The sequence below is a fragment of the Nothobranchius furzeri genome, chromosome 8 (assembly GCF_043380555.1).
Source record: "Nothobranchius furzeri strain GRZ-AD chromosome 8, NfurGRZ-RIMD1, whole genome shotgun sequence".
In the NCBI taxonomy this organism is placed as follows: domain Eukaryota; kingdom Metazoa; phylum Chordata; class Actinopteri; order Cyprinodontiformes; family Nothobranchiidae; genus Nothobranchius; species Nothobranchius furzeri.
In genome coordinates, this window is record NC_091748.1 from 58,464,497 (window position 1) to 58,488,725 (window position 24,229).

A 24,229-nucleotide genomic window follows, 5' to 3' on the forward strand; every position below is an offset into this window, starting at 1 on the left:
ATCTTTTAGATGCAAAGAGGTGTTTTTGTGCTTTGACCGAGGCTTGATACAGTAAAAGCAGCAGACGTAACGAATCATGTAGCACTTGTTACAACATGTGTGACATTATTTAAACTGAAGGTCTGCATTTGTGTAAAAAAGTGTAACTATTGTCTAAGAGACCTGGTCCAAGGACAGTTACACCTCTCTGTGATCTTGTAATTAACACTGGGGGTAAAGAGCCCCCCCCCCCCCCCCCCCCCCCCCCCAGTAATGTAGTTTTTCATTTTATGTGTTTCTGCTCTCTGAATAAAAAAAGATTAACACGAAGGACTGCAACATTTACACAGCATTTAAGGTTCTTACGTTCATAACTCTGTACTAATGTAGCTGGATGCCATCCAATCTTCAGATGAGAGAATGAGAGAACAGGCTGTACTCTGCTCTGATGTGGCTGACTTGTGTTTCTGTCCCGCTGGGCAGTGCGATGCAGGGATTCGTGTGCTTTGCGTGTGTGTGCTGTCATGTTTGGTTACCTCAGTACCTCTCGCTGAGTGTGGACACCATGCTGTGATGATGACTCTACAACAAAAGAGGGTGCTAGTGTCCCTCAGCGCCCATCTCGAGCAGGGAAACACCGTTCAGTAGCTAAAAGACTTGAAAGAAGCTAGATCAGGTTGAGTTTGTATTTTTTCTCCTTTAAGGGATTTTGACGTCAGGTGCACTGATTCTGGACCTGAGATCCAGCTTTTTCTTCTCGTGTCAACTGTGAGAGACTTTTATTTTCTTCTGATTTTAGTACAAGCTTCAGGAGAACAGATGTAGCTGAAATGAAACTGACTTTATCTGACTTCTTTAGATCGTTAGCATGACGTCTGAGGGCCGAGTCTCGTTTACAACGCAGCAGAGAATCGGTCTCAAAGTTACACAGTGTGTTGAGCTGTAACCTAAACCACTTTGGAAAGGAAGGGCACGCATTGGTGAACACAAAACCTCACAAAAAAATGAATGAATGTCATGTCATACTTCATAACTTGTAATTATTTTTCTCTCTAGGAGGAAAAAAGGTGCTACATGATGCCATCGGTTATGCTGTACAAAGCAAGTGCAGTCTTTAATCTGGATTGCAAAAGTGACTTTTTTTTTGCAAGGTTTTATTGTTGTGTGCGTCTGTTTTTGTTTTTTTGTCTGAACAACCAATATTATTAAATTTGCTTCTTGGTAATTAAATTGTATATTTTAAAATGAAATGTAGATTTTTTTTCTTTCACCATCATAACAACACAAAAACAGCAAACAGTAAGATTGAAGGTGTTGTTGTTGACTTTGTTTTGTACAGGGCAGAAACTTCCCCCAAAAAGTAAACAGTAACAAACAAACCAGACCATTTGTTCAAAAGGAAAACATCTGATTTGTTTTAAACCTACATTGTCTGTACAAAGCCAAAAAACGTCAGACTTGCAGTCATACCATGATGGGATCGGTGGTGCTAAATGAAAATAATTCTGTTTAATCGTTCAGGGTTGCTGCACTGTAACAGCCAACAGTCAATAACGTTTATAACCAATTTCTTACAAAAACCTTTTTTATACTTTGTATCTTTGTCAGTTTGTACTTTTTGTGTGTTAAACAGCGTGTGCTTACTGTAACCCAGCTTCACCACCAAACTTGAATACTGTCTTCATCATCTCTTTGCAGTCTCAGAACCTAAAAGTATTTTTTACTGTAAGCTGGACACCAGGTCGGAAGAGTTTAACTCAAACAGCTGATGACAATCATCCAGTGGCACCAACAGAACTAAGGATCAGTAAAGATAAGCCATTATGGAGCATCAAAAGGCACGCAAAGATGGAAACCAAAGATCTGTAACACCATACGACAGTGTGTAAAATCAATGATTCCTATATTGTATACTTTCATCCAGTGGCATTCATGGCAATAAAATATTATGGGTTATATTTTTAAATGTTGTGTCATTGTCTTTTATTTTATTATTATTATTTTAAATAAATTTAGCATGTGCAGTGCTGTGGTAAAAGTGTTAACCCCTCTTAAGGTTTTCTTTTGGTTTTGTGTTTGTCAGTTTGACAGACAAAAATAAGGTGAGTAAATACAAGGATAGAGATAGTGGGAATTTGAGTCTGATGGATGAAGCTGTCTCGCAGTCTGATGCTTCTGGCCTGGAGTCTCATTCTCCCCTGTGTGTGTGTGTGTGTGTGTTGGGGGGGCAGGACACTGAAGAAGCAGTTGGAGCGATGGGTGGAGTCACCTGCAATGCTCATTGTTTTGCAAGTCAGGTGGATTGGATAGATAGCCTGGAAGGAGGGGGGGAACCAAAGATCTTCTCAGCTGTTCTCACTCTTTTTTGACAGAATGCGGTGCAGCTGCCATACCACGTAGTGATGTAGCTGGTCAGGATGCTTTTGGTTGTTCCTCTGCAGAAAGTGGTCAAGATGGGGATCGGTAATATTTTCATTTATGGGGGAAAAGAAAAATCTTCTAACTAACTTGGCCCAATTTTACCCCTTATCAAAGTATAAAGTAACATCAGTTAATCTGACTTCAATCTCAATAATCCAATCCAATTTTATTTATAAAGCGCATTCACAAGGCATTACAACCAAACAAGGCGCTGTAATCATAATACAGGCTTGGGTATAATAATAATCATACCCAAGCCTGATTTCCACCAAACTGGTTAAGAATTACAGTATCTTCAATAGGAACTATCTGACAACAAGAAGTAGCCTAAAAGATCTAAAAAAAAAAAACAGTACACATTGTTTCATCCTAAAGGAATTTAACAACTCAGAAAAACACTTTGGAGCTCCAGCTGAGCTTCAGCACATTTGCGGTGCTCTCTAGAATAAATGAATGCCTTGTGACTAAATCTCTGTAGGGAAAAAAAACCTCAGGCTTCATCTGAGGGGCTCCTGTTTTGTTAAGTTGATGAGAGCCAGGGCAGAGTTGAGTGGAACTCGGCAGGTTTTGGAGCTAACGGTTAGCTTTTACTAGCTGATGCATGCTCTGCTCTCTCCTGGGGGCCAAATCTACAAAAGGCTTTCTCATTGTGAATCAAGATGGGTAATTCCATCACTTGACAATATGACGTGCAATTGACCAGCTAATCCGAGAGTTCCCTCGTCTAATTTCTATCGGTGTAGGAAATAGGGGTAAAAACTATTTTCATGTCAGCCTGCCCATTAAAGGGATACTTTGCAAATTTTTCATATTTTTAAGTAATTTTCTTTAGCCATTATGTCCTAAAATGACCTTTTACAGTATTACTGAAAGGCCGCCCAGCCCCCATCGCCCCCTGTGGCCAGAATATTTCACTTGCAACTTCAGACTGCCGACCCCGACAGTTGGACTTAGAAAAAAATTGAGCTGACAAACCTGCTGCTGCAGTCTGCTTCCAGCACAGTTCCTGCATGTTTTAGATCATGAACACAGCTGATTTGTTTAATTTAGTGATGAATCCCTCCTGTAGACACAGATGAAGGCTGGGGAAACATTTCAAATGTTAGATTATGGTGTTAAAAAGAAAAACTCAAAGGAAGAAAGGTTTTGCTTTTGGTTCTACAAAGGGACACTAAGGGGTGCTAAAAGCGAACCAAAACTGCCTTGTTCCCATTCAAACCCAGAGTAACCAATCATATTTCAAAATTAATAAGTAGTTTATCAGTTAACTTGGTCAGGTCATAGATGAGGGTTCAACTGTTTGGCCAAAAATGCATCATGAGAGAATTGTAGGACTAAAACCTCCCAACACTTTTGGGAAAATGTTCTGTGGACTGACAAAATGTGTGGCCCGATCCATCTGGATTCAAACACTGCATTTCACCCTCAGGACATGCACTTGCTGTAACCGAAAAAACAACAAATTCTGTTCTCTATCAAAAAAATCTCTAGAGGCAATATCTGACCTTTGACCCTTTACAGACCTCTTCATGGTGGGAAACCTCTGTGAGACTCATTAGCTGCCTTGCAGTTACTGGGTTTTCAACAAATAGATTTTGGTTGGCTTGGTTCATATTTTTTTTTCTCTTCCAAACATTAAAATTGTGATTTGAAAACGGTATTTGGTATTTAGATTATGGCTCTGAAATTTAAATTTGCTGATCTAACACTGAAGTATGACTAAAAATCAAAGGGCAAATCTGTAAGAGGGCAAAAACGTTTTCACAGCACTGAAAGCACCGATAACTAACAAAAGCAGTGCAAAGAACACAGCAATGGTAGGTAGCAATTGTTTTATTCATCTCCCAATATCAACAGTGAGCTCTCAACAGAGTCCTGCGACTAGATCAATAAGGGACGAGTAATTGAGGACGGAGGTCTTGCTTAGTTTTGTTTTATTTGCTGCTTTAACCTACAACTACAAAACAGCAAAGCAATCAGTTTGTTTTAAAACAGGGCAGCATGGCTACTTCAAACCCCTGCAGTCAAAGAGATTTGAATATTCAGAGAAAGAGACAAAAGGATTGAAAAACAGGAGACTCTGAAAACTTGAGTGAAGAGTAGAAAAATAAAGCTTCTTTTTAGCCTAAAGGTTTGCTTCATCTAAAGAGCAGAACATAAACTCTACTTGCAGTAATAAAGGAGCACATAGTTATGGCTTCTCAGTTGTAGACACGACACACAAAACTGGTGGAAGCGTCCTGCAGTTCGAGGATCGTGTCAGGAGTGAGGAGTAATGAAACTGGTTGCGTGTGCTCCTTGATCAGCACTTTGAACAGGATCTCGCTTCATTAAAGGGGCATCTGCTTAAATGTAAACTCCGTCCGAGTTTGTCCTCCACCCGAGTTCCTTTATCTGCCCGTGTAATGGAGGTTTCAGTTGGAGGTGCTGAGTGATGTTCCTAGAAATCTTGTTGATGTTGTTGACTGTTATCGTAGGTCAGGTTGAGGCAGCTGCGCAGCTCATGGTTTCTGCCCTTGGTGGTCCAGTATCTTAATATGAGCATCATGTTGAACCACATCTGTTGTAGTTTTTAGTCCTGCAGCCTCATTTTTACACCAGTAGTTTAAACCCAACAAAAATAAGCATGTTTTATAGTGCATTCAAAGTTTTACAGCATGTATTATCACAATCCAAACCAAACAAAATAATTTGACTGTGTGCATTGAAATCTCCCCTTTTCCACACCACCTCCACACCCTACACCAGTGCATAATCAAACTGACCCCTTTCCAGCCCCTCCTTGTGGTTAGTCCAGGATGATGCAGGCATGCGGCTGTACGGGTCCAGCAGGATCCTGAAGCATCTGACCAGCAGGAAGACCAAGAAGAGCATGAGGAGGCCTACGAAAGCCAAGGCGGTACGCTGTTCTGTGTCCACCACCACCAAGGCCAGAGGGGCGCTGCTGCTGCCACCGCCAGGACTGCCGGGCAGGGAGGAGCTGGACGGGGACAGCAGCACCTCGTAGTCGAGTGTGGCCACATCATTCATCCTCCACGAGGCCCAAAGACAGGGCTTACACACGGACTGGATGGTCGCTGTGTTGGGTGGAGGTGTGGAAAAGGAGGAGATGGTGTTTATGAGGGATCTTGAGGAGAACCAAAGATGATAGCTTGCAAGTTAAATGTGAGACCCTTTCAGGCTTTAGTTCATGGGGTGTGTTTGTTTAGGATGTGTGTGTTTTGACACTGTCCTACATTTTTTTGTTGTAGCTACTTTATGTTGATCAATTCAACCTGACAATGACAGGTTGTACTCTAATCTGACACACACACACACATGTAACACACACAAAGACTTTTAAATGAGCATGAACTAGTTTCCTGTGTGCACCAAAAGAGTCCAACGTGGCTCCATTTCTTTCTTATTTTAGTGGCCGTGCCTGGGGCGGTAATTTTTCTATTTATCAGAGCCGCGCTGCACATCAGCTCCCTCCTTCTCTCTCGATCATAGCATGCAGGACGTGACGATGTCTCCCATTAATGCAAACACACATAAACATCACTCTGCACTGCCAAGGTCAGTGTTGTCTCAGAGAGCTGATAGAGTGCAGATGGACATCTAATACCCATGGATTCGGCTGTTTTCCAGCTTGCTTCGTTGTTGTGCCACTGAACCGAGATGCTAACACGAGTGTTGCAAACAGGCTATTTAAAGCATCTGCAGAGGCCAATAACTGGCTCTGTGCGTGACTGCTTGCACTCATGTGGTTGTTTTCCTTGCAGCTAATTAGATCTGGAGGTCAGCTGATTAATGACCCTGAATATTAAAGGACTCAACCTTTTTGTGCTGAATGCAAAGTCGTCCCTTCTCCCGGCGAGCTGAAGCAGGATAAACAGGGCAGTGCTGTCAAATATCAAGAGAAGTTCCTTGCACCATCCCTCTCCCTCCTTGATGATCGTGTCCAAACACCGGCTGGGTCTCGTGAGAAGCAACAATGTAGAAAATGTTTGCTGTCAGTCAATAAAAAAGCGGCTTCATCTGAGAGGTTTTTCCCAGTGGGCGTGAGATGCTTTGGGTTACACCGAGCTAGGTATCCGCACCTAAAACAAACAGAAACATCTGGTTAGAAAAATCCAAAATATCGATGCATTTAAAATGCAGCTGTACAGAACAGGAAGACAAACTCCTTCCCTCTTCCTTTCATCATTCGGTGTGATAATTATGACCCTCTGCTCTTTAAGTAACGCCGACATTAGCCACCTGCACGGAGAACACAGCACAGGCATTCTCTGTAATGACACTCAATTAGGAAGCTGATTATGGTGTCATTATGGCCACATTAGCAGTAATGAATGCATGATTATAAACAACGATGGCGCATTACCTCACCGCCATTCGTCAGTGGGCTTTTAAAGACCCCCTTTCATTAGTTTGATAACTTTACAGAGGCAAAGACAAAGTGTCGTGGAGCTTTATTAATAATTTATAATCATGCCTCCCATGGTGGGCAGGGTTTCAAATCACTGAAAGAATGTGAGGTATGTAGGAGAAATTATGAAATCATTAGTTTGAATAAATTAGATGCCCAAGAACATTCTGTTGATGTTGAAGATGGTTTTTGCTTATAAAGTGTCATGTTCTGTGTCCCTCTGTCCCCCTGTCCCCAGCCTCCTCCTGTTCTCCTCCAGGTTCTCCTCTTATGTCCCATTATTTTTCCCAGCTCCCTCTAGGCTTCCCTCTAGTTATTAGTTGTTTATTTTTGCCTTTAGTCTTTAAGTTTAGTTATTCCGTGTTTTATAGGTTAATGTTTATCTTCCCTCCAGATCTCACTCACACCTGTCACCTGTTCCCCTGATCATCTCCCTCTGAAAGCCCTGTGTGAAATCCCTCGGTGTTTGTTGGTCCATTGTTGTGAGTCAGCGTTGTTTTGTTCCCTCGTCATGTTCTAGTCTTTGTGCTCATAATTCAGCTTTTGTTTTTTGGCTTCCTGATTTTCAGTTTTCTGGATTTGACTCCTGCATCTCTAAGTTATTTTGTGGTGCCACCTTAATAAACGGATTTTACCTTTTTCAACTGCTCTTGCCTCGAGTCATTCTGGCTTCTGCGTTTAGGGTCCTACCTCCTCCTGCTCAGCGTGACAATAAAGATAAAAAAGAGGGAGCTGAGCAGAAGTTTCTGCGGAGCTAAAGATGGATGAGTAGAGCGTCCTGTAGATAAATGGGCAGCAGTACAGAGGAGAGATGAGAAGCTCGCTGACACAATCTGCACCAACTCTTCTCTGCATTACCACGGTAAAGTCCCTCCTCCTCACCATCCCTGCCTCTGCCTCTCTGTTGTGTCCAGTTCAAAGGTTTTCTATCTGCCACTTCATCAGCCGGTGTCTCCGGGGTGCTCGCAGCACCAGGCTGGCTGGCAGCAGGATGACACACCTGGGAGGTGACACTCACATTCAGAATGAATGTGCACTTTGTGTGTGAGCAAAAATAGACCTGCTGCGGACGTGCAACCACTTCCAGATATTTATTGACTTTTATCAGAGTGAGACACAGAGTCCTGAAAATGTACAATCACTGAAACTGTTCAGGAAAATGGACTTTCGTAACATTTTGAGGACAAAATACCAAAATGTTTTGGCTTTTCACACATCTTAAAGACCAAGTTCACTCACTCAGTGGTGAGCAGAAAACAAGCAACACAACTCTACCACTGACTCCATTTTCTTTTCTAAGATGATGTTTAATCTCCACAAACACAAGCCTGAAGGAGTTCTGCTGTGTGGTGGAGTTGCTAATGCTAACAATTAGCTTCTACTAGCTGAGACAGGCTCTGCTCTCCCTTGGCTGCTATATAAACAACAGCCTTCCCCTCACGAGCCAAGAGTCCATGAATGCTAATTTGGCAATATGACCTGCTAATGCCACTGACTATGCAGGAAAAAGAGGTAGAAGACTATTCTCTCATTCAGCCTGCATGTTAAACTCAGAGTGACTGAACATATTTAGAAAAGAACAAGCAAAAAACAGATTTTCAGTGAACTTTGCCTTTAAAATATTAAATAAAAATTAAGCCAAGCAACATCCAAAGAACTCATCCCTACTGGAATGACAAACATGAAGTGAACTGTTTCGTTGTTCAACCTGAACTCTAACATGCTTCACACACTCTGTTCAAAATTGAGTCTTTAAAAAGGAACAATTCTGCACCCTTGGTGACAAAAACACCTTAAAGTGACGGTGTGTATTTTCCTTGGTGAAAGGGAGCAGTACATGAATCACTGCAAGCAAGCAGTGTTTTTGTGTTCGACTAAGACCTTACCAACAGATGGCCATGAGGGCCAAAAATCCCTGGGAGCACAGCCTCCAGCAAAATAACGCATCAGACTCCCTAACGTAATGTTAAATGTGTAAAACAACAATGATTATGAATGGAGAAAATTTTGTAACTGTTTGTTACAAATTAGTAAATGCATTATGTCCTCACAGGCTAGAAGGAAACATTCTGTCTAATATGGCGTCACCCAGAGACTTAGACCTGCTTCCATATATTTTAGACCCGGTTTTTATGGTTATATGTTTTACAGCCGCCAGGATTTTTCAACAACTGGACATTGTTTAATTCATTTTTAAAACAATAATTCCAGAGATTAACTGTAAAAATACACATTGTCACTTTTTAAATCTACCAAAAGGAAACAGAGTCACACATACAATTCTTTGTGAATCCCCTGATAACCTAACAGGCATGTTTCAGACCCAGTAAAAGCCTGAGCCTCAGATAAAAGCCAAACAAACACAGAACATGCAAACTCCTTCAAGAAAGTCCAAACCAGGACTCTTTATGCCTGTTCTGTGTTTTAAATGGACTTTTAAAAACTGTCTTTATAGAAAAAAGAAAATATAAAATTCCAAAAAGTATATCAGGTACTTTTATGTTATTGCCTACTTGCAAAGGTACTCCATCTGCAGTGGATTACATGCAGACAATATCAGAAAGTCCTCAACATTCAGATTTCAGTGCAAAGAAACGATACTTGGAAAGAATAAGCAGAGATTGTGTTAAATTCATTCTCAGATATTTGTTTTTAATAAAAACTTAATTCTTTGATCTTCAGTCTTCATTGATCATAACAAATGATGCTAAACCTCTAGAAAAGACAAAGCTGAAGGTAATAAGAGCCCTAAATAAGCAGCAGATCAAACCGGGCTGCAGGAAAAAGGCTGACAAGGCGAAGCCACTGACTCCAATTAGTATCAGAGACTAATTTTGTTGATGCAAAAGTTTCCAAAGACTGGGAAACAGGATAAAAATGATTGCATTTCCTGTGTGGTAGTACTTGTAATTCTACAGGTGTAAAAGTACAAAGACTCTATGTTTTCTGTGCATATTGCAGTACCCTGAAACTCACAAATAAATACACATTGTAAACACAAAGAAGACATCCAAGCTGTTTAAAAAACTAAATGAAGAATGGAAAGACTGCAATGGAAATGCACAGTGGTTTAGAGTTTTGGAGGGACATAAGTTCTCTTTTTCATTACCAATTAAAAATATATACTTAAAAGATAAGAAGCAAATGCTTTTTTTAAATAAGAATATAATATTTATCATACATACATGCAGTACATTTCTACCTTAAATGTAATTTATTTTTAAATTGTGACCTGAATCCATAAATAGCTTTGAATCCAGATATTTTTAGAAAAAGGAACCGTGTCACAATTACAGAAGTAGATGCACTGACCCAGGAGTCCTGTAGTGTGTGTGTGTGTGGGGTGGGGGGGTGGGGGGGGTGGTGGGGGGGTGCATGTTAGGCTGATACGGAGTGATGGAAGGAGTAAAATGTAACAAGGAGGAAAATAAGCTGAGCAATCTCCGTCATCCTTCCACCTTCCAGTTTCTCATGTACAAACACACACACACACACACACACACACGCACACACACACACACACACACACACACACACACTCCCACCGCCCTTGTCGTGTATTATTTTGCAGCCACTCCATCTATCCTCCAGGATGCTTTTTACACTGAACACAAACCTAGTAATGAAGGGAAGTAGGGCAGACAATAATCAGTCTTCATTGAAAGACCTGAAACGGACAAATATTTCATACACACACACACACACACACACACACACACACACACACACACACACACACACACACACACACACACACACACACAAACACACACACACACACACACACACACACACACACACTCAAACAGAAGCAGGAAGCCTTAAATGAAAGTGGGCCGTATTTCTGAAGGAAACTCCTTAGAGACATAATTTTCTCATGCAGCTAATTGTGAAGCTAACAGAACTCATCAAAGTTAATAACTAAAAGTTTATAACATTTAGTTACCTCCCACGTGGCTGACTTTTTCTCTGGTTTGGTTTATTTTCTCTTTCCAATGTAATCCAAAAAAATGGCTTACTTAAAATATTACAATTTTTTTGTTTGTAGAGTTTTCTTTACATGGCAATATCAATGAGGCCATTAATAGGACATTTTAGCTGTTGTTCAGATTAGGGGTGACAGTGGCTCAGGGGTTAAGAGTGGGCCCATCCATGGGTTTCCAATTTGTGTCCTCTGACTTGAAAAAGCCATAAAAAAAATGGTAACTGGCCTGTATTTGCATACCACTTTCTCAGGGTTTTACAACCCCCCAAGGGTTGTTCTTCCGGCTCTTGGAGAGTTTAGACGCCTTTTTCCTCCTCTCCTCCTTATCTTATCCCAAGGCTCTTTGTCTGTCTTTGGGTGTACGGCACTTCTGCATTCTTTCTGGAAACTGGAAATTATTCAAAATGGACCTGGTCAGTTGGTCTCTCAACGCGATTGACAACATTTTTTTCAACGATGAGAACGGGAGAAGAGGCTCTCGGGTGCCCCTCTGGGACGGAGCCAGCTGGGCATATGATGGACACCTGGAAACAGTGGAACCTGATCTGCCTCTCTCAAAAGTCTGTAGAGGATTCTGAAGACATCTGGATATTCGTGGTGTTGGTGTCAGGTTTCGTGCTGTTTGGCCTGAGCGGCTACCTGGCTTGACAGAAAATTAATGAGCTGTCGAGGAATATTGGCTCAATCCCGGAGCTCAGGGATGGATTACACTGCGCTGTGAATGCACAAACTCATATAATTGTCGAGATGAGTCAAAAGCTTGGAACTTTGGCTGAGATTCAGACTCTGGCATAGAAGGTTGATGCCATCAAGGATAGAGTTGACGGATCAGCACGGATTGGGATAGATTAATCTACGCTATTATTGGATTCAGAGGGGTTGGAGATCGACAGAAAGGAAATTATTTCTGTCTGGCCCCAAAACAAGTTCTTATCTGAATCTGGTGCCCTTGAGCCTGTGAGGCTGAAGAGATTACTCCCCCCTCAGAAGAAATGTGGAATGCTGCCATCGCCATGGTAACTCTGTCTCCCTATCCCTGCCTGGGCGGTACTGCGGCCGGTGAAGGCCGTTGAACCGTTTCCAGGAGTCACTGTGCTCTCTAACCCAAATACCTCCTTCCCCTGTCCAGACGGAGGTGACGAGCGCTGCTTATCGCGGCTGCATGCACTGATGTGAGGATAGTCCCCAACCCTACCTTCCTACCTAGTGGACACTTATGTTGTGTGATGTCTGAAGTCTGTAGCATTTCTGTCTGAGGTGTTTTTGCATAGCAAAGCTGCCCTCCCTGTGGAAGGTAACTTAAGTGCTTTTTTTTCCTCCACCTGACCCAATCCTCATGTAAACCCTCTGATCTCTGTTAAGGTAGCGCGACCCTGGTTGAGAATGATCACAGTCACCAATTCTTGTCATGTGTCTATGCCTATTTATGTATGTCTGATCTCAGAATTGTGTGTACTGAAGCTCCAATTTCCCTCTGGGATTAATAAAGTTTTTCTTTAATTGAATTGAATTGAATTGAAGGCGCTTCACAACAAAACCAGTCATTTACCCATTCACATGCTGGTGGTGATGAGCTACGATGTAGCCACAGCTGCCCTGGGGCACACTGACAGAGACGAGGCTGCCCAGCACAGGTGCCGCAGGTCCCTCCGACCACCACCAGCAGGCAAGGTGGGTTAAGTGTCTTACTCAAGGACACAATATTAGCATTCTCTGGTCAGAGCCGGAATTGAACCTGCAACTTCCAATTACTGGGCAACCCATTCTACCTCCTGAGCTGCTGCTGTCCCATCTTAAAAGGTGAAACTAATGTATGCGATAGACTCATTAGCTGCATAGCCAGATATTTCAAGCCTTTATTTGTTATAATTGTGATGATTATGGCTCCCAGCAGATGAAAACCCCACAATCAAAATTTCAGACATTTGTGAAAAGGTTCAATCTAGGCTCAAAGTGTCTCAATCTAATCTGCTGATGAATCCAAAACACCTGCAAAGGGTTCCAGAGCCTTTAGGCTCCTGGGAGCTAGCAAGTGCAATCATGGACCCCTCGCTCATCTTGGACTTCTGGGCCCGCCGCCCTGGGACTTCTGGGGCCGTCCCTCCGGTGGGGCGTCCTGTCACGCTGCCCCCTTCACAACCCTTGACATCCTCCGGGGGAGGACCACACACCCACTCAGGCCAACCGAACTCCACTACCCAGCATTCCCAGCACCAGTCTTCCGGCCCACGTCACCTGCCACATCTACATAAGGAAGTACAGTTCAACGCCAAACACTCAGTCATCGTTCTAACCGAACTGTGCTCCGAGTTCCGACCAGATCCAACCCGATCCCTCAGCCCGTTCTGACCAGATCAGCCCGTGCTACTCACCCTGCCGAATCAAAGTAAGTCAGCTTGTTACCTTTTGGAGCTGCCGTGCTCTCCAGTCATTATACGGTTTGACTCCTAGAACAAACTGCGTGTCAACCTGCCCGGCGTCAGTCACTCCGGACTTGGGTTTAAAAACACGCAATATCCCGAACTCTCGCTCCGGTTCAGCTCAGCTCGAGTCAGGCCTCACAGGGTAGGCATAAAAATCTATGCTTCAGCTACACCTTTTGGTTATTCTACTTGTAATACTTGTATTATTGTGTATTTTTTTTTCATTTTCTTATCTTTAAAATAACCAAATAAACAATGCTGACTGATTGGTTGAAAACCAGTAACGCATCTTGAAGGTAGCGAAGTACCAGGAATTGAATTCCACATGATGGTCGTCTGGCTTTGCTCGTTTTTGATGGTCTTTTTCTTCTCTATCCAACCCATTCTGTCTGATTTTGTTAACGGGACATCTGCAGACTAAACCTGTCCTTTCCCTTTAACTTTCCCTGCCCAGCCAGCAGCCACATGGTTCAGTCTTTAGACAGCCCTGATTTGTTATTATTTATAGCCACTCTCTAAAAGTAATTAGACTTTAGAAGCAAAAAAGAAAGGAGGAAAAGAGCACCAGAGAACAAGTGGAGCAAGAGAGAAGCAGAGATGGTAAATGTTCGTCTCAGCCCTGGTCTGCAGGGAATTGAATTAACCCTTTCCAATTAACTGCTTATAAAAATAAAGTGGACTTGAAGAAAAGGCAGAGCGGAGCTGCAGACCACCTCGATCTCAGATGGGCTTCCCCATCAAGACTCCACACTAGCTATGACGTTTACAACTAACCATAGCTACACATGTGTACAAATAATCACACGCATGGATGGGCAATCCTGGTGAAAAATAATTGGAACAAACTGCCATAAATCAAATTGACAAATTTGATTTTTCTAAGAGATATAACTCGACGAGTTTGTACCTGCTGAGTGTCGACAGCTAATGAGGACAATAGAGACCAGGTCACCTTGAGCTGTGTATAACAACAAGCCTTTATCCAATATGCCAACCTAATCTAAAATGTACATGTGTAGCTTAAACAGTAGATCACAGTAGCTCTCATCTTTTTATGATCACACTTTCTAAAGGAAATAAATCACAGAAATGAGCAAATGTTCTCCAGACTTACTAACCTAATAGAGACTGTTTACAGCAGGTAGCACCCGAGTGTGATGGAGTGTCTTTGGAGTCATTCCTTCTCCCATCTTGGCTCCCAACCAGCCAACTCCTCACACAGTCACACTTATAATTAGCCCGGCAGACAGTCTGTAGATAAAGTCTGGCAGTAAAACATTCTGCATTTCAAACACAGCTGGCTCCGTGCACACACACGTACACGCACACAAGCACACACACGTGCAAAAAGTGTGTGTGTGACAGATATAAAGACCCTGTTCTTTTCCTGAGCCTATATGCAAATGAGAAGCAGTGCTGCAGGAGGGGAGCACAAAACACTGCTGACCTTTTAAAACACAAAGGTTGGCGGCATGCTTCAGAGGGCAATACACTTTATATTTAGATTTTTTTTTATATTCCTGCACCTTTTACATGAAAACAGCCAGATTCGTGAAGTTGGTCTTCCTCAGTTTAAGGATTTATTCACCTCATCGATGGCCAGTTTAAATAAAATCAATATATATGAAGAAATAATGGAGTTGGAAGTGTTTGGTAAGAGTTTTTTCTAAGTTTTCAGAGCCCCTTGTGCTATATGGTTTTATTATTTCTAGTTAAAGCAAAAATAAAAATAAAAACACCTGGTTTTTAAAAAAGTCATAAAGTTAAAGATGAAAAATAATGCCTTCAGCAAACCTTCATTATCTTCAGGAATTAGAGATTTAAGACAAAAAGAAACAAAAATTACAGAGTAAACAGATTTTTTTCTTCGTGAGGTCAGATTTTCTAATCTTGAAAAGTGCATAGGGTTTTGTTTGTGGGAATTTCAGATTTTTCTTATATTCTGTGTGATTCTTGGGATGCCAGAATGCTTTTGATTTGTTTCATGTTTTTACAAATCAGATGTTCCTTGTTACACTGCCTCCCACGAGGATGGATACATCTTTATAGACTCATGCACCATTTTAAGTAAGGAGTTTAAGCATCTCGGGGTCTCGTTCACGAGTGAGGGAAAAACGGAGCGCGAGATCGATGGACGGATTGGTGCTGTGTCTGCAGTGGATGTAGTATCGGTCTGTCATGGAGAAGAGAGAGCTGAGCCAGAAGGGGAAGCTCTTGATTTGCTGTTCAATCTACGTTCCAACCCTCACCTGGTTACGAGCTTTGGGTAGTGACGTAAAGAATGAGATGATGGATACAAGCATTTTCTCCACCTGGTAGCTGGGCTCTCACTTAGAGATAAGGTGAAAAGCTCGGTCATCCTGGAGGGGCTCGGAGTAGACCCGCTGCTCCTCCACATTGAAAGGAGCCAGTTGAATTGGCTCGGCATCTAGTTAGGATGCCTCCTGGACGTCTCCCTGGTGAGGCACGTCCAACCAGGAGGAGACCTATAGGATGACCCAGGGCACACTGGAGGAACTATGTCTGCAGGGAACACCTTGGGATTCCCCCGGAGGAGCTGGCCCAAGTGGCTGGGGAGAAGGAAGTTTGGGCCTCTGCTTAGGTTGCTGCCCCTGCAAACCGACTCCGGATAAGCTGTCAAAAATGGATGGATGGATGGATGGATGGATGGATGGGTGGGTAGGTGGGTGGGTGGATGGGTGGATGCACCATTTTGGTCTTTAAACAAATGATAACATCAGAACGGCTCTTTTATGACCTGCAAATCATAAATAAATGACTTTAGATTTTCATTAGCAAAATTCAGGTGTTACATTTTTGCATCATCTTTTATTTTCATTTATTAAAGTAGTTATTAGTAAATATTTAACTTGAAGTTAGAACTTTTTTCCTTTTTTACTTACAAAATCGCAACTTTGCAACGGTGGCACAGAAAAAATAAAAATAAAAACATCAAATAAAAACTTTTCCTTTAGGTTATTGCAGAGACAGAAACTTTCCTGGGGTGCCCAAACCTTTGCATTCCTCTGCAGAGAGAAAGACAAATGGAGTTGTGCACAGATGAGGGAGCAACGGGTGGAAAACAAGTCCTTTGTGATTTTCAACAGCAGCAATGCAGCTGAGCAATTTCATCTTCAAAGCTGCCTACAATTTATCATTTTATCACCGGCGCAGATGAACACCTTTTTCTTTATCAGCAACTTGAGGGCTTTACGTGAGCGTCCCTGAGAGAATTCAATATTCCGGATCAAGATTTCTTTTATGCTAAACAAGCTTTGTATTTTACTTCAACACAACGGGGCTTGTTCAGTAACAGGATTTCTCCCCTGTCAGGGTCATCTGCTGTATGGTAAAGTGTGCATTAAAAAAATACAAAGTGGGATCAGATCCACAGAAAGCCAGGAGAAAAAGAAAGTTTCAGATGTAATCTAACGTCTTTCACCAAGTCACGATTCTCCAGGCTATTTAATGATATCGTCCTCTCCTATGAACCCTTGGAGGGAGCTGAATTAAAAATCTACGACATTTGTCGCCTGCAGCTCTTTGACCCAAAACAGCAAACTGCAGAGGACCACATCTTTCTGTCCTGCTCACCATCACCATTTTAATCACTTTTGTCCCACCCGTCAATGTGAATAAATGTTAGACCATTCATATCTTCCTATATTTAATTCACAAATCAAAGGCATGAAATATTCACACAAGGATGAGCATGAAACACGGAACTGGTTCACAAGCCGCTGGAGGTCGGCAGCAAAGGGACACTTCTTTTGCCTCAAGAAAACGAAGAATCAGACAAAGAATAATAAACTAAAAGAGAATCCTGATGTTTCAAAACCAGAGTTGAGATGTGGTCAGGATGAGAGAAACAGGTGTGTGAGGGCCAACGTGGAAATGTCAGAGGACATGACTTCTTTCCTTCCATCAGGCAGCCGTGCCACTGGGACAAAACGGAACCAGCCAACTGACTCACGATGAAGACCATACATATATTACATGGCCTGCCCACACAACACGTGCACAAGACCAAGGTGGAGGACAGCCAAGAGTCAGCATTAAAGAGTCAGAAATGACAGAGGAGAGAAATAGTGAGAGACATCAGAGAAATGCTTCAGTCAGGATGTGAAACCAGAGAGGAAACAGTGCCACATCCTTGTCTGAGAAAACACAAAATCAGGGTAAATATTGTCCATGTTTGAGATTAAAATAAAACCATCGATACTCCGTGATGAAAGCTGCTGACTGTTCTGATCTCTACAAGCTGAAGGACCCACTGGTTAAAGTCCTGAGCATCGATTACAGGCAGAGTCACGGTGTAACCTGAACATATCACCCAGTCTCCTGATGAGAGGGCAGTCCCTTAAACACATTAGATTAGAGATGGGTGGGGTGTGCAGCCCCCTCAGGCCAAACACATCTAGGAAGGAAGAAAGGAGCAGCTGCCTTCACAGCCCATCAGCAGTGAAGGCAGATCGGATTCAGATTCATTCTCCTTCTGGAGTTTCAAAATTCGTTAATAGACTGGAGCTGCAGGGGATTGCTGTACAGTCTGGAGGGAAGGAGAATAAATCCTGGACCCTGACTCAGATACCAAAGGCTGATAGACGAATGGCTGATGAATATTTGATGGCTGCTCTTAAACTAGAAATCAAAACCACTTGTGGGACTACCTCCTTCCCACTTGTCAGGAAACCCACAATGATTTTGTTATATCTTCATTTCCATCACAGCTGTTTCACCTCCCCGATGGCTCTGCAGGAGGTGGCTCTTGAGGACAGTGAGTGGGACGTTTATGTGTGGACAATCATACTGAACCACGCTCGACTGTTTCAGAATCAGGAGGCAACACAAAGAAGTAAACACACAGATGATTCCTTGTTTGTGCAAAACAAAAAAAAGTAATTTACTAACGTTATTCTGTGACTCAGCTGCTTTTAAACGGCAGCAGAACAGAGGGATACCCGATATCACAGCTAATAACGGAGAGACAGCTGACTCTCTAATGTGCCTCCTGTAATGCTGTACTTCCTGACTGGTGGGTCCAAACCTTACCTGGGTTTTCATCTCTCCTCTCATTACATGTTGACACTCAGCTTCCTGCCGGCATGTCACACAACACATCCTGTGTGTTTATTTTAATTAGAGGGCTGGCAGTGATTATTATAGAAAAGTAGTCACAGGAAATGCTCAGTACAGTAGGGGGCTTGCCATCTTCAAGTTTGCTGATGACACCACTGTGGTCGGCCTCATCACAGACGAAGATGAGGCAGGGTACCGGGCAGAGGTCAGTAATCTGTCAAGGTGGTCCTCAGATAACAACCTCACTCTGAATATACAAAAAACAATAGAGCTCATTCTGGATTTCAGGAGACACAGTCACACACACGCCCCCTCCTCATAAATGGAGAGCGTGTGGACTGTGTCCCCTTCATCAGGTTCCTCGGCACCATCATCTCTGCTGACCTGTCCTGGTCTACCAACACCAGAGCTTTGGTTAAAAAGGCTCAGCAGCGGCTGTACTTTCTCCGGGTCTTGAGAAGGTGTGGCCTGGATCAGAAACTGCTGCTGGCTTTCTACCACTGCTCCGTGGAGAGCACCTTCACCTACTCTCTGAGTGTGTGGTATGCAGGCTCCACTGCTGAGGACAGGAAGGCTGTTCAGAGGACAATAAACACTGCCCAGGGGATTATTGGCTGCACCCTGCCATCCCTGGAGGCCATCTACAGAACTCGCTGCCTGAAGAGAACCGCTGCTATCCTCCGTGATCCCACCCAACCTGCCCACTGCCTGTTTGACCTGTTGCCCTCAGGGTGCCGCTTCAGGTCAGTTAAATCACATACCACCAGACTTTCCAACAGCTTCTTCCCTTGGGCCATCTGAACATTCAACACAACAGCACCATTCAACCCCCCACATCCCGTCAGTAATGTGGGTTAATCTGTTTTAAATCCTTTTAAATTGTTGTTTTAGCAGATCTGAATCACTGGTTGCACTGCACTTTCTTGGCTAAATGTTTTTAAATTGTTTTAGTCCTCTATGGTTTTGATATTTATTGTTATTTATTGTCTTGTGCACTGTTGATGGCGGACCATCTGTAATTTAATTGCCATGAGCAATTACAATAAAGTCTATTCTATTCTATAAGCCTTAGGGAAAAAAATTCTTGTTTTTTTTAATAGTCACTTTTAAGTCAAATTAAATCTAAATAATTATTATTTTATTTATTATAGAAATTCCAGATTGAAGTGCAAAGGCTTGCACTTGTAAACATGGGCTGTATGATACATTGAAAACTACAATATCAATATCACAACCAACAAAACAAAAAACTGCAACTGCAATGAAGTCTGGACTGTTCCAAGTGTCAGGTTGAGATGACTCCATGTAAAGGGAAAAGGTCTAGAAACGGGAAACATTATTACATTAATTTTTATTGTCTGGTGATCAAAATCATTCAACAATCAGCATAAAAAGTAAAAAGGATTTTTCATATTACGCCTCTCAAAATAAACATCACAAGGTGCTTTGCATTGGAAAATAAAAGTAAAAAAAATGTATTAAAAGATAATAATAAAAAATGGAAGAGAAGAAAGAAAAATTAAGATTTAAATTATTAAAAGTAAAAACGTAAACATGGGAGCCTGAAAAGACAGAATTGATAGTAACAGCAGCATGAAAAGACGCTAGTGGGGAAGAAGAGGATGAACAGAAGGTCACACGAAAGCCTAAACAAGTGAGTTTTCAGCTGCTTTTTAAAGGAGACCACTGAGTCCACTGATCTCAGGCTCAGGGGGAGAGAGTTCCAGAGTCTGGGGGCCACAGCAGCAAATGATCTGTCACCTTTGGTTTTTAGCCTGATGCTGCACAACCAACTTTAGTCACTGGACCTCAGGGATCTGGGGTCTCATTTATCAAACATTGCGTAGAATCCTTACTAAAACCGTACTTAAGCTCAGCAAAAAAAAGTACTTACGCCATGGTTTGTGATCTATCAAACATGGAGTATGCACAGCTGCACGCGATCTCCGCTTCATAAATTGGAGACTAACGAGAATGTTTCTCAGCTGCATTTTAGTCACATCCCGCCCTCACCATACTGCCATAAATAGTGCAAAGTGCCTTGTGGATCTCATGCATATACATAAGCTGGCTGTTGCAGCGCTCTGATAATGACATGGTGACCGTAGATCAAGACAGATCAAGGAAGCGCAATTTCACAGAAGCAGAAATTTAGGTACCTGTGGGTGAGGTGGAGGAATGAAAGGAAGTGCTTTTGCAAAACAAATAAGAGAAAATCCACGGAGTGGCACAGCGTTGCTGAAGCCGTCAATGTTGTGAATTCTTCAGAGAGATCTGTGGTGGATATAAAAATATGGTCCAATCAAGATTTGATCTCCAGACTCCTGGGTGAAAGTCACATGCGCTAACCAGTGAGCCAAATGGAGATCTCCCTGTACAAGTAGCCAGGGCGCATGGTCAATCGGGTCACAGTGACAGGACACACACTGTCACAGACGCAGGACATTCTGTCTCAATATGTCCCCCTGCTGATATTTGCATTTTGTATTCTGTGCTTCAGGCTGTGTGTGCGCGCGCACGTGTGTGTGAGTGAGTGTGCGCACATGTGTGTGTTCGCGCACATGTGTGTTCGCGCGCATGTGTGTGCATGTGGGGGGTGAGTTCAGTGTGAAAACGAAGCAGTACAAGTGATAATGCTGCAGGATTTCATAATTTTATCCTTCTCAGCAGCAGCGCTGCAGGTGCTCTCCATGTTCAAAATGTGCATAAGCCAGGTCCTTAGTCAACTTAAAGTTGCACACATTTTTCCGCTATGGTTGCTTTCATAAATCCCAAAGTTTGCGTGGAAAGTTGCTTACGCAGTTTTCTGACCCCGTTTTGTGCGTAAGCAAGTTTGGTAAATGAGGCCCCAGAGCAGTGTTTGGCCAATCTAAAACTCAAAACCTGGATGTTTTTTAAGCCAGAGAACTCTCCTTTGCCAAGTTTAAATTAGAAAAATGTGGCATTTACCCCAAACTCCTTATCACTAACAGGCCATCTATGGGAGAGTTCTTACCTCTAGAATCCTAATTCTAAGGTAATCAAAAAACTGAACAACATGTATTTTGTTATTAATAGTTGCTTGAGAGCTGGATATGACCAAAACTCAAATCTCTATTTATCAATATTAATGGTGCATGCTTTTCAAATACTGTGCAATGCTAAATTTTCTAAGGAAAATCTGCAAAACAGGCCAGCTTTAAACACAAACACGGAACTCTCAACCCTCCCGTCGGCTATCACCCACCTGATACCGGAACTTGCATTGCCACAGTAAACAAGATAGCGCCAAAGACGAGTCGCTGTTTTCTACGTCCAAACGTCTTTTGTTGTCCGTGATTTCTTTTTGGGACTCTGCCTGGTAGTTTGTCCTAAAGTTGAAGTGGTAGCAGCCGGCTGTGTCTCCTTCTCTGATATTATTGAGCAGAGAGCCTCTCACACCAGTGGTGTTCTGTTGCTAAATATGTGAGTACGTAACGGACCCCTGACCCAGGGTAGCTGGGATGGTCCAGATGTTGGTTTAGGGCCGAGCCGTGTTATTGGCTGAGGAGTTTAGACAGGCGAGCGAACCACTTAATTATTTTATTAATCTCCACATTATATTTATAGCTATTCTATGTTAGAACATTGTTAAGAAACAGGTAAAAATGTTTGTTTGCAGATTTTCCATTGTATCTTTGATGTAAATGAAGCCAAATGTCAAGTCAAACCTTTGATAAAATATTTCTCCACACTGTTTAAAAGAAATTGACCCATTGGGCTGAATTTTACTGGGTGCATCATGAAAGTACAATGCTCTGCTTGCTATTTCACAGTTCAAAAGAAAGCAGGTTGAATCCGCACTGTTATGCACCCACCTCACTGCAACGTTTTATTAAATTCAGTTCAACCTGATTCTGTAAACAGATAAACAAACATGTCTCAGAGCCCCTACTGGTGCAAGACATATCATGCTGCAGACATCTGAGGTGACTGAGTTCCATTACAACTTTCATTAGGCTGAAAGAGCCAAGACCTCCATCACATTCCAGGGTCCAAAACTTAGATCACTCATTACGGTGAAGAAGTGAATTATTTAGCATTGTCGCTGTAATGTGAGACAACATGGGTGCTAGGAGCCAGAAAGCCTGTTGTGCATCCAAAGCCTGGCACAGATTTCCTCGTGCTGGGTAAACAAAAAAAGTGCATCCAAATAACCGTAAGGGACTGGTCACATGTGAAAATGAGGTACTGGCACAGATCTGACATCAGCATCTGCTGCAAAGCCACAAAGGCTAATGACATTCCAAATGAAGAAGATTTCATTATTTAACTCAGAGTGGCAGCTCTGAATTAAATTCACCTGACTTCTTCAAGCTGCGTGCATTTGTGTGGTGATCTGTAGGGGGAAGATATTCACCCTCAGCGGGACGATTCGATCCATATTTCCTGAAGGTGACTTCCGTCGAGCTGAAAGGAAAAAAGGGAATCTTAAGGCAGTTGCAGTAATTTCATGGTACACAGGCAGGCACACCTTCCTGAGACTTCTCTGTTGTGTTTGACGTTTTTGAGTTTGAAATAAATCAGAGTAAACAGAACCGTTTAGAAACCAGAGAGACTGGTCTTTTATCTGGTTTCACAGCTTTAGATAAAGAAATGCTTCATTAAATAAAAGGTTTAGTTAGAAAACATTATCCTAAAGAGCCTCGCAAATGAACAGATGAAATATTTTAATTTTTTGCTTGTACATTCAGTTATAAGATAATTATTATTATTATTGTTGTTGTTGTTGTTGTTGTTGTTGTTATTGACGTAGTTATTTTTATTTTGGCTCATTATGTTTTGTAGTCTAATCATTTACAGTAAAAAGGAAACAACATACTTCTGCAGCAGAAAATCTTGTGAAACTTTAGCAAAACCAGTAATTGAATCACTGCAAACTTTTATAGAGAAGTACACAAGCCATCACAATGCTTTAATCAACGGCACAGATTTAGGCTTGAGTGAAATCCTGCTCTCATATATATATATATAAACAGAGAACTGCTTCAGTTAGTTATTTTCCACCAACCTGTTTCGAGCTTCCAGATGTCTGTCCACTCTCCGCAGACCACCTCACACAGCCTGAAAGTTTGGACTGAGCCTGTTTCTCCTCCTCCTCCAGCGTCTCCAACTCTGAAGCTGCAGAGTGGCTTTTTCTCCGGGAGAGGACCAGGAGCAGGAGGAGGCTCTTTAAATCTCCCCACCCACCCAGTCCTCTCCCCTCAGGGAGCCTTCAGCCAATCACAGAAGAGCCTCGACTCAACGCTACGTACGGGAGTGTTGATGAAATGTCCAGTGAATGAGGGAGGAGCAACACAGAACTCTGCCCCTAGTGTGAAAGTTCAGTCAGCTATGAAGTTGAAGACTATTAATAAAATAACTTTTGAGCTGTTTTACATCAGTTTCTTTAGTGTTTGTATTGTTCCCTTTGCTCTCATTTTGAATTGATCCCCTTATACCTGTTTGTTTTTAGTTGTTTCTTTTATATTCTCTGTTTATAGTTTTCTTGAACTTTTATGAGGTTTTTCTGCATTTTATATATTGAGCATAGAGTAGTGATAGATAGATAGATAGATAGATAGATAGATAGATAGATAGATAGATAGATAGATAGATAGATAGATAGATAGATAGATAGATAGATAGATAGATAGATAGATAAATGATAGATAGATAGATAGATAGATAGATAGATAGATAGATAGATAGATAGATAGATAGATAGATAGATAGATAGATAGATAGATAGATAGATAGATAAATGATAGATAGATTAATGATAGATAGATAGATAGATAGATAGATAGATAGATAGATAGATAGATAGATAGATAGATAGATAGATAGATAGATAGATAGATAGATAGATAGATAGATAGATAGATAGATAGATAGATAGATGATAGATAGATAGATAGATAGATAGATAGA

General features: G+C 42.0%; 1 protein-coding gene and 1 long non-coding RNA gene across 2 annotated transcripts; both read right to left on the reverse strand.

Moving 5' to 3' along the window:
- Positions 1-4,992: 4,992 nt before the first annotated feature.
- Positions 4,993-5,651, reverse strand: LOC107392652 (cortexin-1). The gene has a single exon (XM_015970544.3). It carries the CDS (start codon positions 5,428-5,430, stop codon positions 5,140-5,142), a length of 291 nt encoding a protein of 96 aa, XP_015826030.3. The 5' UTR covers positions 5,431-5,651; the 3' UTR covers positions 4,993-5,139.
- Positions 5,652-6,344: 693 nt separating this feature from the next.
- On the reverse strand, positions 6,345-23,461 carry LOC139061620 (uncharacterized). Its single transcript, XR_011521405.1, has 3 exons — positions 23,328-23,461; positions 22,677-22,726; positions 6,345-6,482 (listed from the first exon to the last, which is right to left on the reverse strand). It is a non-coding gene; the product is annotated as an uncharacterized lncRNA (long non-coding RNA).
- Between the last annotated feature and the right edge of the window lie 768 nt (positions 23,462-24,229).

Excerpts from the sequence above, each read along its gene's own strand:
- LOC107392652 (XM_015970544.3), bottom strand. The coding sequence starts at position 5,430 with ATGAATGATGTGGCCACACTCGACTACGAGGTGCTGCTGTCCCCGTCC.